At 52.2% G+C, this 19,297-nt stretch overlaps 1 protein-coding gene across 2 annotated transcripts in view; it reads right to left on the reverse strand.

The window, feature by feature from the left end:
• The window catches only part of Baiap2l2 (BAR/IMD domain containing adaptor protein 2 like 2), a 30,019-nt gene that overhangs the window by 1,360 nt on the left and 9,362 nt on the right, over positions 1 to 19,297 (reverse strand). For both annotated transcript variants that reach the window (XM_041672313.1, XM_041672312.1), the window contains exons 5-11: positions 12,973 to 13,044; positions 12,633 to 12,749; positions 11,961 to 12,107; positions 2,225 to 2,377; positions 1,814 to 1,952; positions 1,484 to 1,697; positions 43 to 165 (exon numbers count right to left, since the gene is read on the reverse strand). In XM_041672313.1, coding sequence (XP_041528247.1) covers positions 43 to 165; positions 1,484 to 1,697; positions 1,814 to 1,952; positions 2,225 to 2,377; positions 11,961 to 12,107; positions 12,633 to 12,749; positions 12,973 to 13,044 — 965 coding nt within the window. The remainder of the gene's footprint in view (positions 1 to 42; positions 166 to 1,483; positions 1,698 to 1,813; positions 1,953 to 2,224; positions 2,378 to 11,960; positions 12,108 to 12,632; positions 12,750 to 12,972; positions 13,045 to 19,297) is intronic.

The raw sequence follows: 19,297 nt of genomic DNA on the forward strand, positions 1-19,297 counted from the left end.
GGACAGGAACACCCTTGGGGCCCCACCCACCAATTAAGGTACCTGGAAGGCAGTTCATTCATTGGGCTCATGGGGGTCATGGAGTTCACGGGGGTCACAGGCTTCATGGGGTTCACTGGCATCTCCTCCAAAGGTTTCACATAGGCCTCAGGGAACCAGCCACTCCTGTAGAGCAGACAGCAATGGCCCCTTGAGCATGGCCAATTAAACAGGGAGGCAGCCAGACTGGGCTCTGAGGGCATATCAGACAGTGGCCTGGGTTGCCCCACCAACATGGCTTTCCTGGTAGTCAAGACCTAACAGAGCCTGTGACATGAAACCTCACATCCCAGCAGGGGCTGAGGCTCCTAGGAGAGGAGCTGTCATCTAAGTTGGCAAGCAGGCTGTTCAGGCTCTCAGGTCACATCTCCATGTCACAGTGCTCAGACCAGTTTGGGGTTGGCCTAGGCTAGTGAGTGGCACAGTTATGAGCGTCCCTCGCCACCAGACTTGGTACCCCGTAATCTTTCAGGAAGCCCATGGGGGTGGGCAGCAGATGCTGGGAGACTATTCTCCAAAAGTGGCTAAGGTAACCATCCGCGCCCAGGGAGGAGACCCTTTCCCTGACCTCCACCCTGCTGGTATCCAGGCTCTGCAAGCCGTATGTGCTGTGATGTGGCTCTGAATGGCAGGAGCCGTCGGTCACCTCTGCTCCTGGCCCACGGGGCACCAATCCATCGACTTACACCCTTAACTAGAAGTCACATTAGCTCCCTCAGGCCCACCTCTGCTCACCCACCCATCACTCACCTGGGCAGTCACCCACAGGCCTCCTCTGGCCGCCCATGAGTTCCCCTTAGTATATAAGGTGCTCACACCCCACATCCTACTCAGTCTCTTCCACCCAGTTCTCCTGTCTTCTACTCCCACATATTTCCACCTGAACCCCCCCACAGCCCCCCCACAACCTGTCATTCACCCGCCCCCCCCCCAGTCTTCTGTGGGGGTGCTCCCAGCTGTCACCTCTTGGCCCTTCAGGGTTCACACATTGGCTTCTATCTGTGTCTTCCTATAAGTCCTGGGAGAGTGGCAGGCTGAGCCACACCCTGTCCCCTCCTGCAGAGTCCAGAGCCCTGCACACTCCCTAGAGGACCACCAGTCCCATTTGTGTGGACACGAGGGGTGTCTGGTTCTCCCCCCTCCACACTAGGGTGCAGGACAAACAGCTCGTGTAAGTTCTTCGGGCTGTGAGCTGTGCAATGCAGGGCAGAGACCTTCCTTGCACCTCAGCGCGCACAAGAGCGCGCACGGGGACACAGAAGGCATGAAGGCAGTGGGGTTTTGCCGAGTCTGAGAGCCTGCTGCCCATCCCATTTGTCCCCTTCTCCAAGGCTCTTCTCAACCCCAGGAGTGGCTAAGTAGACGGAGGCAGGGCGGGGATTGGAGAAGGGGCCAGGGAGGCCTGGAAATCTCGGTGGAGCGGGGACCCTGGGGTTACACTCACGCGGACGAGCCCTCCAGCTTGCCGTAGAGCCAGCCATTCCGAGCTTCGGGCACCAGCACCTCAACGACGTCTCCAGCCGAGAAGCGCAGCAGCGTGTGGTTGGCACCCTCCGAATGGGAGACTAGGGCGCGGACTCTCCTGGCACCCCCGCCGCTCAGGCGCTCGCCGAAGGAATTGGACCGTGAGCGCTGGGTGCTGCTGGTGTAGAGCGATGCTGCGGGGGATGAGTGAAAGTTCTCCTAACAGTCTATCCTTCATCCCTCCTGCTGCAGCCCAGCCTTCAGTCCCTTCCTGGCCCGCCCCCTGCACCTCTGTTCTTGAGGTACCCACAGGCCGACGGTGTCCGGGGCAGTGATCTGCGGTCTGGCTCCAACTGCGACGCGGACCTCGCCTCGGCCGGCTCAGGGCCGTAGGAGCCGGAGCCATGCCGGCTGCGGGGGGAACCATACTCTCCCAGGGGCCTCGGGGGCTGCGAGGGGAGAGGGCAGGGGGTGGGGCGGGAGGGGCGGAGCCTCACTAGCCCCGACCCCAACCCCAGTCCCAAGGGTCGGCGTATGGATTGGGGACACGGTAGGGCCACCACGGGGGCGCAGAGGCGACCCCCCGGCGCCAGGGAGCGAGGGGTGCAGCGTAGAGCGGGAGTGCGGGGGGCGGCGGGCTCCAGATGAAGGGCGGTGGTACCCAGGACCCAGCGAAAGGCGGCGGGGGCGCGAAGGGCGGCGGGGGCGGCCAGGGCCTCACCATGTCCAGCCGGGTGGGCGTCAGGCGGCCCGAGGGGTAGGGCGGCCCCAGTGACGGGCCCAGTAGCCCCGGGGAGTGAGCACGTGATGGGCTGCGGCTGGCCTCCGACTGTTCCTTCCATAGCACCACGCGGTTCTGTAGCATCCCCCGGGCCTGTCGGGAAACACTAGGTCAAGTGTGGCCACAGATCCTGGGGCCCAACAGGTGTCACATCTTGGAGATTGCTTGAAGCTTGAATCACCACCCCTTAAGCCGGGCTGTGGTGGTGCACAGGCAGAGGCAGGTGGATCTCTGTGAGTTCATGAGTTCAAGGCCAGCCTGTGTACAAGAGCTAGTTCCTGGACAAGCTCCAAAGCTACTGAGAAGCACAGTCTCCAAAAACCAAAACAAAGCAACACACCACCCCTTATCTGGGAGCCTGCCTTTCAGGTGCAAAGGGCTGCACACCTGCCCCTCGCAGAGACAGCTGGGGTAGCCCAGAGCTGCTGGGGTTAACCACACTGTCTGAGGCCTGCCCACTCTTCCCTGGCCCATTCTATTCCAAGGAAACCATGGGCCTGTCAGGCTCTGGGCTCCATAGGGGACCATGGTCCTTCATCATGTACGCATCTTGTGGGCCCTAATCTGAACAAGTTGGATGCTGTATTATATAAAATAAGATGAACTGGGAATTTTGAGTAAAGAACTGTCTAGGACGGGCTGGAGAGATGGCTCAGAGGTTAAGAGCACTGATAGTTCTTCCGGAGGTCCTGAGTTCAACTCCCAGCAACCACATGGTGGCTCACAACCATCAGTAATGAAATCTGGTGCCCTCTTCTGACCTGCAGGCATACATGCAGAGAGAACACACTGTATAAAAAATAAATAAATAAATCTTTAAAAAAAAAAAAAGAAGTGTCTAGGCCATGTGGGAGACTCTGCCTCAGTTAATAAAGTGGAGATCAAGCAGTGACAAGCTGCCTTCATCTCATCTGCTTCTCCTAGTGGCCCTGTTACTATCTCAGCCTTACAGAAGAGGGTCACATTGCTCAGTGATGGCCTCAGTCACTGAGTGGCAGAGGCACCTCCCATGGCCACCTTTCAAGGATTTCTCCCTGGAAGCTAGAGCAGCGCTGGCAACCTCGGCAGTTTCCTGCTGCCGTGACCAGAAAGTGGCTGGCCCTGCAGACCTGGGCGGACACCATGTCTCCCTGCAGCCAGAAGTTAGCATAGGAGCTCACAGAGATGCTGGCACACTGGGCCCTGCCTGTCTAGTCTGGAGGGACCTTTGCCCGACTTGAGGGCTCCTGACCAGGCCTAAAACACCAAGGCTGGCCTGGCAGCATTTCTCTCAGTCCTGCCCAGTCAGGAAGAGGGGAGCTGGGGTTCCAAGGCCAGAGAAGACGCCATGCAAGAGTCTAAAAACGTAATGGGGGGGCGGGGCGAAAAGGGGATTCTTGGATGATAAGAGTGACTAGGGGTGAGAAGAGGAGATGGCTCAGATGGTAAAAACGCTAGCTGCTCAAGCCTCGTGACACAAGCATGAAGCCTGATGCAGGACACACATCTGTAAGCTCGATGCTCCTGCAGTATGGGGGGAGGGAGGAGGCTCGCAGCCCAGCAGGCCTCAGGTATGCAGTGCAGCAGAAGCAATAATAAGAGACCCTGTCTGGATGAGGAGGAAGGCAAGAACCCACGGACCACGCATGCCCCATGGCACATGTATGCATCCACACGAATAAATAAATATATAAAAAAAAGAAAGAAAAAGTCACCAGGACTGTGGCGGCACATGCCTTTAATCCCAGCACTGAGGAGGAATTGGCGGGCAGATCTCTATGAGGTAGAGAGGCCAGCCTGGTCTACAGAATGAGTTCCAGGACAGCCAGGCTTACTCAGAGAAACCCTGTCTTAAAAAATAAAAACAAAAAGGAAAAAAGAAAAGATAGAAAAAAGCCAAATGCAGGCAGCGGTGGGGGTGGGGTGTCATTTAGTTGGTAGAACATTAGCCTAGCATGCACGAAGTCTTGTAATCCATCCCTACACTGCATAAGCCAAGCAGAGGCGGTGCTCTCCTATAATCCCAGCACTCAGGAGGTAGAAGCATCAGGATGGTGGTGAGTTTGAGGCTATCCTGGGCTGCACAGCAAGTTTCAAGCTAGCCTGGGCTATTACATACCACCAAGTTTTTTCTAGAACTTGAGAAATCTGCTTTTGGGCTGGGACATAGCTCCAGGGTAGGCAATCACCTAGCGTGCACCAGGCCTCATGGTCCACCCCTAACATTGCCAGAAAACAAAATGAGGGCTAGGGAGCTGGCTCCGTGGTTAAAGCACTGGGGATGGGAATTTCAATCTCCAGAACCCCTAAAAACTTGGAGGTCATAAGTTGCTTCTCCAGCTGGCTAGCTAGCCTGGCCGAGCGAGCTCCAGTGATTTCTGGGTTCAGCAAGAGAACCTGGCCCAGGAAGCAAATTGGAGACCAACAGAGGAAGACAGCAGAGGTCGCCCTTGGGCCCTACACACGTTCATGGGCACAAACAACACATGGAAAAAAGGAAATTTACTATAAATTAATAAGCAAAATGAAAGAAAAGATTATGATGTATCCCAGTGTGTGGGGGAACCTCTGAAAATGGAAGAAATGCCAACCTTACGTATATAACTCATACGAGGGGACATTCAAGGGAGAGGCCATTTTACTTTGTAATTAACCAAGGTTAAAAAAGCAGCCCCCAAGCTATTGTCAAGGTGCCCAGATAGGAGTGTCTCTTGTACTGTGGGCAGAGGTACACAGTCAGCGCTGTGTAGCCTGTGTCCTCGGGCTCACCCACTGTGGAGCTGGGTGAGGTGGGAGGAAAGGCTTGACCAGCAGAGAGAAAAGGGAAAGACACCCTCCAGGGCCTAGGCCCTTCCTTGCGTGGCTTCACATCTTGCTCTGTGCTTTCTGCTTCTATTGTAATACAATGTTGGGTAACATACAGCAATTGCCTCAGGTCATGAGGAATTGGGTCAGGCTGCACTGGGCAATAGCCCCAAGCCATAGGAATTGCTTAGTCCCTGTCTTACAAGGCTGCTTCACCCTAGAAACAATATACATGGTATTGAAAACAAAACCCTGTTCCGTTCCCAGTCAAACCACAAAATCTGGCTGTAACTCCCTGGTAGCTAGGAATGCCCCCAGTCCCTCTGGATGCACCAGCTTCACCCTGTGGGAGGGTTGGGCTCCTCACTGGTCCAATAAAGTGGCCTCAGATCTGAGGGCTTCTCTGCTTCATTCTTACATCTGGGTCTTCTAGGCAGAAAGCCCTCCTTCCTCACTCCCCCAGGGTCGTTTCTTTGGGAGCACAGACACCCTCTACGCTCACTATATGGGCTAAATAGCCACCAGTCTGACCTAAGACCTGGTCTTTGTGGCCTAGTGCAAGTCTTGTTGAGGGAACTTCAGCTCTGAGCTCAACCCTCCGCTCTCCTCTGAGTCCTCCCATCCGTCTTCCTTCCGCCACCTTTCCCAGACTCTGATCTCCAGGCTGATTGCTGCCATCCACACACCCAGATTCTGCAGGACAAGGTAACTCAGGTTCTCTGACCACACCCCCAGGGGCTTCTTATTCTCTCCAAATCAAGAAGCTCAGAGGTTCTGGGAACCCCCACATTTCACTTGGTGATCCCCTCGAGTCTTAGTGGAGATGCCTCTCCTAATACTTGGGTCCATTTCCATCTCCTCCCTAAGCCTGGGGGATGCCAGACAAGACTCCCCACCAATCCTGCTTCTCATTTCAAATTTAAACCAAATTATCAAATGGACTCTAAATTATCTACCCCAAAAGACTCTCCCTTGGCTCACCTCCAAGGTAAGCTTAAAAAGTTAGCAGGGACATGGTGGCACATGACTTTAATCCCAGCACTCAAGAGGCAGAGGCAGGGGTGGATCTCTGTGTTAGAGGCCAGCCTAGTCTACAGAGTAAGTTCCAGGACAGCCAAGGCTACACAGAGAAATCCTGTCTCTCTCTTAAAAAACAAAAACAAAAACAAACAAAAAAAACCTTCATTTTTTCAAGCTCCAGCCACCAAACTCATTCAAATCCGCTCAAATCTGGCCTCAATACCCCTTCAATAGTGGCCATCACTACCCCAGTTGGAAATTTTGGATTTTGGCATTCTTACAGACTTAGATAACTTTTTCAAATGAAATAGCAAGTGGTCCAAGGTTCTCTATGCCCAAGGCTTTTTGCCCTTCACTCTTGCCTCTCTCTAAATTTCTGCTCTGCCCACCAGGTCCTCTGCCACGAAAAGCCTAAACCCCAGCCTAATGCCTCTCCAGTGTCCTGGCTTTTGATTCAGCTGATGAACCTCCTCCCTACAAAATCCCCACCCACCAGTAACAATCTCCCTGCTGCCCAGCCCTCATCCTCACCCTCTGCACGCCTTCCTACACCCCCATCCTTACAATAGTCTGCCTAAAAGTAGGGGGTGCATATCTTCCCATAGCCTTTTGCTCTAAACAGTTAGACATGGTCACGGGACACCAGCTGCTCTGTCTCCAGACACTGGCCACAGTGGCGATGCTTGTCCCCTGCGGCAAATAAAATCTCACTTCCTAGTCCCCCCATCCCTACTATGCGCTCACTCAAGGACCTCATTGGCCATCAGGCTTTCCCAGCACTCCCCTAATTCAGAGTCCAGCTTCTCTATGGTTGATTAGATCCCACCCATTCCTCAGCCCTGACACACTCTTCCCCAATAACCCGTTCGGGTCCTCGGTTCTCCCTCACTCTTTCTCTGAGACACACGTGGCCTACCTTCTAACCCTTTGCACATTGGACCCCAATCAATAGGACTAAACGTCCTCAAGAAGAGCCCTGCACAACTTCATTTCAGTGGTGTTGGAACGTGGAATGGGTGCCTTACCTCCCACCCTGCACAAGCTTGTGCTGTGGTAACACCCCACGACATGGAAGCCATGACTGCCCCTGGCCCGGAAGAGACTCAAGCACCGTGGCTGCCTCCAGACAGGTCATGCCCCTCAGAAACATGACAATGGATGTGTGGACACTAACTGGTCTTTCCTGTGCCAATTTTGCTAGGCCAAAGGCATGAGCAGGGCACCCACACAGGGACAAGGAGAAATTCATCTGTTGGATGGGAAGCATAATTTGGGAGTTAACCATTAAAAAAATCTACACAATTTCAGACTGGGATTATACATCCATGGAGCAAATGACCCCTCCAAACCTTACAGTTGTCCCTGGGAGCCAAAACCATTTCTGCTCCTGCAAGCACAACCTGGACACCCCAGTCCACCAACTCACTCCTGGGGTCAGGACCCCACAGTCACACTCACCCTTCTTTATCCCCATATCCCTCTCATAAAAATGCTCCAGCTGGAAAATTCCAGCCGTGCCCCACTGTCCAGAGCCAGGGAAGTTTCTGGATTTGTCTGAGAGCCAGCCAATGACATACCGGGCAGGCATATCCAACTTAGTGCAGAACAGTCAGCAGATGAACCCTGCTTAGCCAGAACCTGGTTCAGATCATTGGCAAGCCCAACTGCATAGGGCCAGAACCAGATTGTACCCGGTTGGTTGCCAAGGCAAGGGCATCAAACGGGACTTGCATTGCCTGTCACGATGGTACTTAACGGTTGCTACCCTAGAGGACCATGTGCCAGTCATCCTCACTGTGGATGCCTGAAAACGTGAGCCTGTTTCCACGGTGACCAAAGGTCAGAGCGTTGGAACTTTCCTCTAGTTCCTCCAAGGTTCCTCAATAGAGCTTCTACCTCAAAACAAAGGTTCCACCCAGGTGTCGACAGAGAGTTCTGCTTTGGGCGAGGTTATTGTCTACAGGTGTGGCTAATAGCCAGACCTTGTGCTCCAGGAATAGAGAAGTAGATTGTTCCTGCCTCAAACAAGAATCTAGGGATCCAACTAAATTCCAGTTCCCTTAAGGAGATAACTTGGGATTCCCCCAGGGAGTGGTTTTCCCACAGAGTGTTTGATCTAGGGTGTGTATATGACTTGTTTTGTTCTAGCAACAGAATGTTTAACTGTGGATGTAGCCTGTGACTTCAATTGGTCTGTTCATTTCTGTGTATTACATTAATGCAGTCTTTTGTCTTACTCCTACCTTTTGGGGTCAGGGTATTTTAAGCACTTAGAAATTAAACGTGGGTGAATTTTCAGTACTCACTGGAATTCCCTCCTGATACTATCCTATATGTTTCTCTGTTTTATAATTTTCATTCTCGTCTTCATTCTTTACTATATTTCTAATCCCCATGCTTCTACCCTGGCGAGAGGTATTTTTGTTGTGGATGGTCCTGACACCTCACACTAGGCTTAGATGCCAGTGGAGAAGAGAAGCCCCGGGCTGCTTCAGTACTCCTGGGGGTGGCTCTACAGAGGCATCAATGATGGGGTCTGATGGTTACCACACGGCCAACTGACCAATCAGATTAAGGGAGACCTGACCTTAGGACAACATAGCTTTAGGCACCTTACAAAATCAAATAGATTCCCTGGCTATGGCGGTCCTCCAAAACCGCAGAGGACGTAATGACTGCCAACAGGGGGCACCTGTGCCTTCCTAGAGGCAGGATGCTGTTTTCATGGGAACCAGCCTGGCCTAGTTTTAGGGAAAATGCTAAACAATTAGAATCAAACACAGAGAAAGGACCTGACTATGTGGGGACCACAGACTGCCCCCTTGGCAGGCCCAGTCACCATGATCATGCTAACTCTACTCAGTGGTCCCTGCCCTTTCAGCTGTCTCACCGAGTTTCTCCAACAAAGACTATACGCTTTTACTGCCCAGAGGGTCACTACCAGCCCCTAACCCACCTGAAAGGGACCCCAACATGACCCCCTTCCACCGTTAGGACCATTGACTCCCTCCTGCTGGAAGAAGACCCCCTGAAAAAAGTCCACAGCCCCTCCCTCTTAGCCCCTTCACCCTCCCAGAACTGGGATCTGTTGCTAATACCCTTAGGCCATGTGGAAGTGAGTTTGACTGTCTGGGGCGCTAGCCCCCCAGCCATAAAGTCTGCTCCTCCTGTAGAGACAACACCCCCACTGTGTCAGAAACAACCTACCTAGCTCCCAGTAAAACCTCAAAATTAGCTGTAACTTCCTGGTGGCTACCCACATATGTGTGCGTGCAGATATACCTGTCCCTTAGGTATATACTAGCCCCACCAAGCAAGCTCAGCCTTTATCCCTTGAGAAGGTTGGGGCCCCTCGCTGTCCCAATAAAGTGGCCTCAGCCTGTTAAGATCTTGTCTGTCTGCCTCTGCCTCACTTTTCTGACACAGCATCTATGGTTGGCTCCCAGGGTCAGATCTGGGGTGTCCTACATCCCAGGTGAGGCAGAGACCATGCTTCCTGTCGCCTATGCACAGAAGAAGTTGGTTTGAGTCACACACAGTTCCCTCCTGAGTGGTATTTGGGGGAAGGAACAACCCTGCTCTTAAGGAGGTTGGAGGTTAGCTGCTCAGGGCATGGACAGAAAGCAGCTTCCTCCTAAAGGCAAGATGCTGTGGCCACCAAACAGGGAAAAAATACCCAGCTTTTAGCATTTAGGGAAACACAGCCAGGGGAATGCAAGCCAACTCACAGAGATGCCACCTCATGCCAAGGAGGGTGGCTAAAAGCAAAATGGCTATAATAAGAGCAGGCAAGGGTGTGGAGAGATCACACACTGCCAACTGAAAGTATCTGGAAGTCTCTCAAATGGTTAAATGTAGCATTAGCATACAGTCATCAACCTGACAGTTGGATGTCCAATGGAAATGAAAGCCTGCCCCACCCTAGCTCCTTCAAGGATGGTCCAAACAACGTCTTCCTACAGTGTCCAGCAGGGACTGGACATCCAGACACAATTCTGCAGAAAAAGGAAAGCCAGTGACAAAGGCCCCACACTGATATGAATGCCCACAGTGGGCAACTCTCCTGAGACAGGAAGTGACCGGGAGTCATGCAGAGCTGCAGGTGGACAGGCTGGAGAGGGACAGCCGAGGAGTGGGCTGGGCTAATGCAGGGGTTCTAGGCTGATGACTGACAGCTGTGCTCTGAGCCTACTAAGACTGTCAGCCATCTATAGACTGGGGTGGCTAGAGACTCGCTCTAGAGAAGACAGGAAACAATGTATACGTGACGACCAGGAGAGGGACTAGGAGGGCACCATGAAGATTACACAGTAACTCAACAGGCCTGGCAAGAATCAGGGCAGGATAGGGGACACAGTATCTCAGGTCAGTTAGCAGGGGACACCCTAGGTGTCCTGGAATGGGGACGGCGGAATAGGCATTTAGAAGACACAGGCTGCGGGCTGAGGAGGCAGCTTTGTTGGTGAAGTATCTGCCGGCTGGTGGAGTACCTGCCTGTTGGTGGAGTACCTGCCTGTTGGTGGAGTACCTGCCTGTTGGTGGAGTATCTGCTGGCACGCATGAAGACAGCCCTGGCTGGGCTCAGCCCCTAGCTCTACATAACACTATATGGTGGAACATGCCTGTCATCCCAACAGTTGAGGTAGACAGGAGGGTCAGAAGTTAAAGGTCATTCTTGGCTACAGGGTGAGTTAGGAGCCAACGTGGGCTATCTGAGACCCTGTCTCAAAAAGAAGCAGAGGAGGAAGAGGAAGGACAGAAGGAAGAAAAAAGAAGGGAAGAAAGAAAGAAGGAGGAGGAAGAAGTGACAATGATGACCACAGATGTCAAAGTGGCCAAAAGCCAAAACTCAGCCTGTGTGTTGCTAGTGGAAGCCCATACTTGAAGAAAAACAAGAATTGTTCGAATCAGAGCAAAACTTAAAACATCAAATTTGACTCAGAGAGCTATCAAACACATAAAAAAGATGATCTTAATGAGAAGGGCCTAATAGTCTTACACCCCAAAGCACAAAACAACACAGCAACTAAGTACAGAAAGCAAAACCATTAGCAATCCAAGAGAACGAAGAAAACCAGACTGTTCCAGCAGAGAGCACAAAGCCCCCAAAGTCCACTTAGGTGGCACAATTAATGTCTCGTCACTGTAGGAATCAACGGTGGGCACGTACATTCAGCATTTTTAAAGAAATGGGAATGCACTGGACGGTGGTGGCACGTGCCTTTAATCTCAGCATCTCTGCACTCGGGAGGCAGAGGCAGGTGGATCTCTGTGAGTTCAAGGTCAGCCTGGTCTACAAGAGTTAGTACCAGAACAGGCCCCAAAGCTACAGAAAAACCCTGTCTCAAAAAATGTGGATGCTGAGCTGTGGGGGTGCACACCTTTAATCCCAAATCCCAGCACTTGGGAGGCAGAGGCAGACTGATCTCTGTGAGTTCAAGGCCAGTCTGGTCTATAGAATGAGTTCCAGGATGGCCAGGGTTGTTACCCAGAGAAACCCTGTGAAAGAAAGAAAGAAAGAAAGAAAGAAAGGAAGGAAGAAAAACAAAACAAGAAAAACTTTGTAAGTGAGATTGCTGCCAAAGCCTGACTGGTGCTCTGAGTTGAGTACTGGAAGCCGAGTCAAGGCTAAAAGAGAGAACCAACCCCACAGAGTTGTCCTCTGACCCAATAAAACAAATGACTTGCATATGAAAGAATAAGGGTTTGTATGCAAAACAAATCAGAGTTAATAATATATGCAAACGAATAGAGAAACAAGAGTGTTGTGAGACTGATTTCTACTCAAGGAAGAGAGAAGGAAGGAGCACCCCTGCTTCCTGCGTACATCTGACTCAGGAGACCATGGCTTGCTCTCCCCAGCCCCACTCACCCGGCCCAAGAACTGCAGGAATGTGTTGGAGAGCAGAAGGTGTTTCTCAGCCAGGAAGCGGTAGCGCCGCTTTTCTTCCAGCTCGGCTGCACGCTTACTCTCTGACACAAAGGCCTGCATCTGTGCATGCAGCCGGTTCACGCTCTCCTGGGGGCAGAGGAGAAGGTTCTGGCTGGGGGCCCTTCTCCAGACCTCCCCTGAATGCGTGGTTTGCACCTTCAGCCTGTGTCCCTGGGTCTCTGGTACCCCGCACACGGGAGTGCAGAGTGGCCATAGGAAGGATGTTTTCTGGGAACAGGAATGAGAGGAATGAGGGATGCTCTACTTGGAAGGGAGATTCTGGGGAGAGCAGACAGGAGCTCATTAAAAGGGCGGTAAAGGAAGCAGAGGTTAAACCATGGGCTTGGGGTTCAAAGACTCAGGCGCGGGGTTGGGGGAGCAGCTGGGAGTGCCCTTGGTAGGGACTGGATGCTTCTTTTCAGTCAGGCAATCCAAGAGCCACAGACCCAAAGGTCCCATTTTCTCAGTGAGGCTGAGGAAGGTGCTGAGGATGGCCTCTGGCGACTCTCCCCTGCTGTGATCCCCACAGCTGGGATCATTTTGGGTGGAGGCGTTCACAAGGGTGCTAGGGTTTCCCCCAGGGACCTGCTCCCAGCCCCTCAGCCTTCCCACCTTCATCTCCCGCGCGTTCTTGTCCCTCTTGCGTTCCATGCGCCACAGCTCAGACATGCACTTCTCCAGGTTGGCCGCTCGGTGGCGATACTCAATCTCATAGTGCTGGGAGCTATCCTGAGGCAGGACGGAGAGACAGGGGGATCCCCACATCAAAGAGGCCAGGGCTCAGAGTAGTGGACCAGGAGCCAGGGGCCCAAATGGGACTGTGTACAACCTGAGGCAGGTGGATGCTTGGCATTGGCTTATCTGACATTCTCTTGCGCCAGAGCGCATGTACGAGCTCCTGCGCACAGCCGCCTTCTGTCTGGGAGTGACTGGCGCAGAGGGACAGACTTACTTTGATGAACTGCATGTCCAGCTTGGTATTTTTCTCCATGTGCTGAAGCAGGTCTCCGTGGAATGTCTGCACCTGTGAGGAGCATAGTTTTACTTTTTATTACAATGCTGCCCACCATATCCATAACACACTGGGCCCTGGCCCACGTAACAGATAAACGGGGATGACACGGTCATGAGTAGAGGAAGGACTGCAGAGTTGGCCAGATGGTTTCTGGCTTGGAATCCTTCAGTAAATGCGTCGAAAGGCCCTTGGGTCTCATTTTGAATCAGTCTGGGCCTGTGTATTCTGTTCCCTCTGCCTGTAGTTCCCGATCCATCTTCAAATGCCCCTCTGCTGAGAACTTTTCCTGCCGCCGCAGGCAGAACCCACGGCCCTCGCTGGTTTCCATAATGCACACCCATTCCTTTGCTCTTCCGGCCATGGGGAAGAATTTACTGCAGTTCCTTGTCCACACTCCACTGGAACTGTACCGCGTATGGGGGAAGTGAGGCTCTGGTCCCCAGAGCATGGCAGGACCTGCCCTATACAAGGGTCCAGAGCTGCAGAGGCCTGGGAAGGGGGAGGCACGTGGGGAGCCCCTGTAAGCATCCCCTGGGTGGCAGGAAAAGGCTGCTGAGGTGAGAGTCAAAAGAGCTGTGTGTCAGCCCTCACTCGGCTTCAGCTGCGCTTTGTGACCGCGGACTAGTTCATCTCTCACGCTGGGCCTCAGTTTTCCCAGAGCCTGGTCTGATGCTGTGGGCAGGGTAGGACCCTGGCGCGTCCCTCGACCCTCTCTCAGCTTCCCTGAGGCCGCAAGCCTGAGCCACTGGGTGCTAGCTGCACGGGAACAAGATTACCCCCCACCCATCTGACAAGTCCACTTCTGCCAGCTCCGAGAGCCTTTTCTGTGTCCTTTCGTCATTGGTGGGAGGCTTCCGCTGCTCCGGGCCCTTCCCATGGGGCTAAGGTGCCACACAGAAAAGGAATGCTGGGAGCGTCCCCATGAGCAGAGAGTTAGTAATACTAGAATATTTTTAAGGGTCTCCCAAGGTTGTTCCTAAGCGCTTGTTGGTGGCTGGTCCGCCAGGGACCCTGAGGCTCCTTTTTGTACAAGTCCTTGAACCACAGCTGCTGCCACCAGCCTGTGTCTGAGGAGGCTTATAAGAGCAGCAAGCAGAAAAGTGGATCATTCCAGAACCTCAGACGAGCGTTCTTGCTGGACGGGACCACTTGGAGGGGTGTGGCCCTCACAGTGCTGTCTGCTTGTATCTTACATCCTTGTCTACCTGCTCTCCTCATGATGCTGACCCACACCAAAGAGACAGTCCGGGGGTTTCTGTGCAGACACATATGTGTGTTCCTGCACAGTCAGCAAACACAACCCACAGAGCCTGAGGAAGGTGTGGGGCTGGGCACATCCTCATACCCAGGCCCCTGTGGAACCACAGACAGTGAATGGCGAGTTACCCCACGGGAAACTACTGACAGGCCAGACTCACTCAGGATGCTTTAACTGGGAGAGCCTGCCTGTGGAGACCCGGACAGAGAACTTCGTGGGTGGGCATGTGAAGTGGAGCAGCCTGCCCTGACAGCCGTGCTGCAGAATTCCTGCAAGGGTAACCTGCAGGGCTCTCCGGTGCAGTGGCACAACTGGGGTTGCTCATGGGGCTCCCAGGTCCTGTGTGAGCTGAGGCACACGCCATGGTCAAGGACAATAGAACAGGGCAGCCGTATCTCAGTCTCCCACTGCTGTGGTGTGGTTGTGCGGCCGAAGGCGGAGAAGACTCAGGCTGACTGCCAGGTGGGGTCAAGTGCCACAGTGTGTCCAAGTCTCCCTTAAGCTGAAGTGCTCTAACAGAGACTGAACTAAAGCAAAGGCCTCGCTGCAGAGAAACCAGAGGAACGCCTGCTATCAACAGATGTCTTAGGACCCAAGAAAGTCAGCAAACCCAGGTCAGGCTGAGGGATTCCTTCTGCCTGTCCTTACAGGGCACCCTCATGGCATTAGAGGATCCTGTGAGGTCCTGGACTCAGACACAGGAAATCACACGATGCAGATCACCAAGCCCTGTGAGGGGCCGGCAGCAGCCCTGTCTTCCTTTGCAGCTTGGGTGTAAAACCCAGGCCCTAGCTCTACCACTGAGCCACAGCCTCAGCTGGACAAGGAGTCTTTTGAAAGCTGCCTCAATGGAACAACCCTAGCTCTTCTCCCCTTGAGCCCCCAGCTCAGCCATCATGCCCAAACAACGCTTTTCTGATCCACCTGACAGCGACCCACAACACCAGCGCGACAGTCCGTGTCAGTCTGGGGACTCATCACTCCACACAACTGACACCCACTCCTCCTCAGATGCCTTCTCTCAGCTTTGCAGCTTCCTCCAGCCTTGACTCCCTGTTGGGCTCTGCTTCTTCCCTATCTTGGTCAGCTCCTCAGTGCTGGTGTTGATAATTCACAGATGATCAGCCCAGACCCCATCCCGACACGGCTGACTTTCCAGACTGCTGATGCCGGCTGAAAAGCTGACAGCAACCCTGTAGGTCTAGCTCAGCGGTTCTCAACCTGTAGGTCGCGAGCCCCTTAGGGTCACATAGCAGATATTTATGATTCATAACAGTAGGAAGATTATAGTTATGAAGTAGCAATGGAAATAATTTTATGCTGGGGGCCGGTCACCATACCATGAGGAACTGTATTAAAAGGTCGCGGCATTAGGAAGGTGGAGAACCACTGGTTTAGCTGGTCAGCCTGGACAGCAGCCTCAACTTCTCCCATTTACATCTTCCTCCATCTTTCAGAAGATTCTGGCTCTCTCCAGCCTCATTTCTTCCCAGTACCACCCACCGCACAGCCACCCTCCCCCACCACACAGCTACCCTCCCCCACCGCACAGCCACCCTCCCCCACCACACAGCCACCCTCCCCCACCGCACAGCCACCCTCCCCCACCGCACAGCCACCCTCCCCCACCGCACAGCCACCCTCCCCCACCGCACAGCCACCCTCCCCCACCGCACAGCCACCCTCCCCCACCGCACAGCCACCCTCCCCCACCGCACAGCCACCCTCCCCCACCGCACAGCCACCCTCCCCCACCGCACAGCCACCCTCCCCCACCGCACAGCCACCCCTCCCCCACCGCACAGCCACCCCTCCCCCGCTAGTCTTCCTGCTTCTGCCCTTCTTCCCTTTAACAAAGTTCTTAGTGTGGGAGCCACACTGATCCTATTAGAATGTAAGTCAAGCAATGAACAACTGAGGTTTTATTTTTGAGACAGGGTCTTGCTATGTAGCCCACGCTATCCTTGAACTCAAAATCCTCCTGCCTCTGCAATGTGTGATAAAGGTATGTGCCACTTCACCCAGCTAAGCCACGAACAATTGGAAAATGAAGTTGGTGATGCCATTGACAACGACTTCACAAACATCAGATCAGGCTCTGTGGACAGACGGACGGTTAGGTGGGTAAAGCTCTCATTGTACAAATGTGAGGATCTGAGTTTGAATCCCCAGAACCCATTTAAAGCAGTACACAATAGCCCAGGGAATCCCAGTGAGCCTCTGGCGAGAAAAGACAGAGATAGGAGAATCCCTGAAGCTTGCTGGCCAGCTAGCCTAGTGCAGGCGTCTGCGAACAACAGGTAGGAGGCAAGGACTGAGACCCCTCTGACCTCCACAACTGCGCCCTGGCGCCTGCATACCTAGTACTCACACGCAAATGAACGCATATGCACACAATCCACACAACACACACAAAGACTTTAGAACGCCCGAAAAGCAGGAACTAACCTGTCCTCGGATGTGTAAGACTGTTAGGCTGAAAATAACACGACACTACTCAGAAAAATAATCAGGGGCTCTAGCCTACGGGTGATCTGAAGACACACGGTGACAGCACCACCACCCCCAGCCATCCCTGTCAAATTCCAGCAGGCTTTCCTAAAGAAATCCACAGGCTAAGTTCGTGGGTTATAAATAAATGGAAAGAGAAAAACAAAACAAAAAGCTGGGCGGTGGTGGGGCATGCCTTCAACCCCAGCACTCAGGAGCAGAGACAGGCGGATCTCTGTCAGTTGAGGCCAGCCTGGGCTACAAGAGATAGTTCCAGGACAGTCAGGGCTGCATGGAGAAACCTTGTCTCATAAAACCAAAATAAAATAATAATAATAATACATAAATAACCAATGGATGATAGATAATAGAGATAGATAGATGATAGGTAGATAGATGACAGATATATCGATGATAGATAGATAGATAATGATAGATATATAGATGACAGATATATAGATATAGATAGATACATAGATAAATAGACAGACGGAAAGGGGTCTCGGCAGGCAAATGCTCTCAAAGAAGAGAAGTGACTTTCTTAGCCTGCCTGGTCTCAGAGCTCACCCTCAGCTATATGGGAGATAGCATGGGACTGGCCTCTGAACAGAAAGCCAGCATGGAACAGAGCAAGAGCCCAGACAGGCACCCTGGGTGCCACTAGTCAGTTTCCAGTCAGGACTTTGTGTCTGCCGATGATTGAAGGAGAGTTGTCAGTGGTGTTGGACATCTGATGATCCCCAGAGTGTGTGTATGTGTGTATGCGTGTGTGTGTGCTTGTGCGTGTGTGTGTGTGTGTGTGTGCGCACGCGTGTGTGCGTGTGTGTGTGTGCACGCGCATGTGTGGATGCTGACTCTGCATACAAGGACTGATTGAGAAGGAGCAGAAACAGATGTAAATCCCGGAAGAAAGAGTATCCAGAAGAAAACAGAGCGACACCGTTGCCATGGGGCAGCAAACATTTCTCAGCTAGGATGTAAGCATGAACCAGTTACAAAAATTGAACATTCCTGCTCATCAAAGACTGGCCAGGCTGGGGAGAGAGTATGGGAGTAAACCCACTGGCCGATCTTGCTGAAAACCTGGGTTCAGTTCTCAGCACCCACACTGTGGTTCATAATCATCTAGAACCCTAGTTCTAGGGGATAAGTCACCCTCCTTGGCCTCCAAAGGCATTGCATATAGGTACACATATAGGCAAACCCTCATACACATGAAATAAGTAAAAAAAATTTAATAAGACTAATATATATAACACATATATAACATATACATAACACAATACAACATATACACAAGACACACGCATAACATATATATAACAATATACAACATACACACAACACACATATAGCATGTATAATACACATATACCATACATGACACATATACAACGAAATATAATACATATCTAACACATATAACATGCATGTAACATATATAACACATATATAACGTGTGTGTTATATATAATTTCTTGTGAGGTGGTTTTTCTGTGTAGCCCTGACTGGTCTGAAGCACACTCTGTACACCAGGCTGGCCTTGAACTCAGAGATCTTCCTGCTACCTACCTGACCTGGTGAATAGAGGGGCTGGAGAGATGGTTCAGAGGTTAAGAGCATTGGTTGCTCTTCCAGAGGACCCAGGTTCAATCCCCATCACCCACATCCATCTCTAACTCTGGTCCTAGGATATCCGACACCTTCCTCTGGTCTCCAAGCTGACAAAACACCCATACACATAAAATAAAAATAAAACAAACAGATTTTCAGTTATGGCACCAATAAACCATAAAACCAGGCAGCACAGCATGACAGATAACCGTCAGGGTGCAGCGGTGGCGTGTGCACATGGGTCCTGACCAACAGTGTCCTCTGGGACTTCAGACCTGCTCGACAAGAGGAGAGTCAGGCCTGGGCCTGGAACTCTGACCATCTACTCAGTGCTAGTGAAAGCAAGGAGGAGAGTTTGGAAGGGTTTGGACGGAGGGAAGGGAAGAGAGAGATGATGTAATCTCAAAAATAAAAGCATTAAATAAAAAGGAAAAAAGAAAAGAAAGAGACGGTTGCACAGCAGGGTATGGAGTGCATGTCTGGAGTCTTCGCGAAGGAAAGGCTAAGACGGGGAGTCTGATGTCAGTTCAAGGCCAGCCTGGGTTACACAGCAAGACACTGCAAACATTGTCCATAAAAATAAAAAGAAAAGACAGACAGACAAGCTAAGACTGGGAAGAGGCAGTCATTGGATTTGTACATCTGACAAAGGACTCATAATTTGATTATACAACGAACGCCTATAAGCTGGGCATGCTGGCATTTTCCTGTAATTTTAGCACTTGGGAGAAAGAGGCAGGCAGAGGTCCGTGAGTTTGGGTCCAGCCAGAGCTACATCATGAGACCCTGTCTCAAAATAGAATGTCAACAATGAGTATAGCCCAATAAAAATGGCAAAACACGTAAGCGCATGCTCGTGAGAGACCACACACATTATATCCGGCGAGCCCATCAAAGTCA

Source organism: Microtus oregoni, unplaced genomic scaffold (assembly GCF_018167655.1).
Source record: "Microtus oregoni isolate MIOR12 unplaced genomic scaffold, Mior012 000022F_ref0000154, whole genome shotgun sequence".
In the NCBI taxonomy this organism is placed as follows: Eukaryota; Metazoa; Chordata; class Mammalia; order Rodentia; family Cricetidae; genus Microtus; species Microtus oregoni.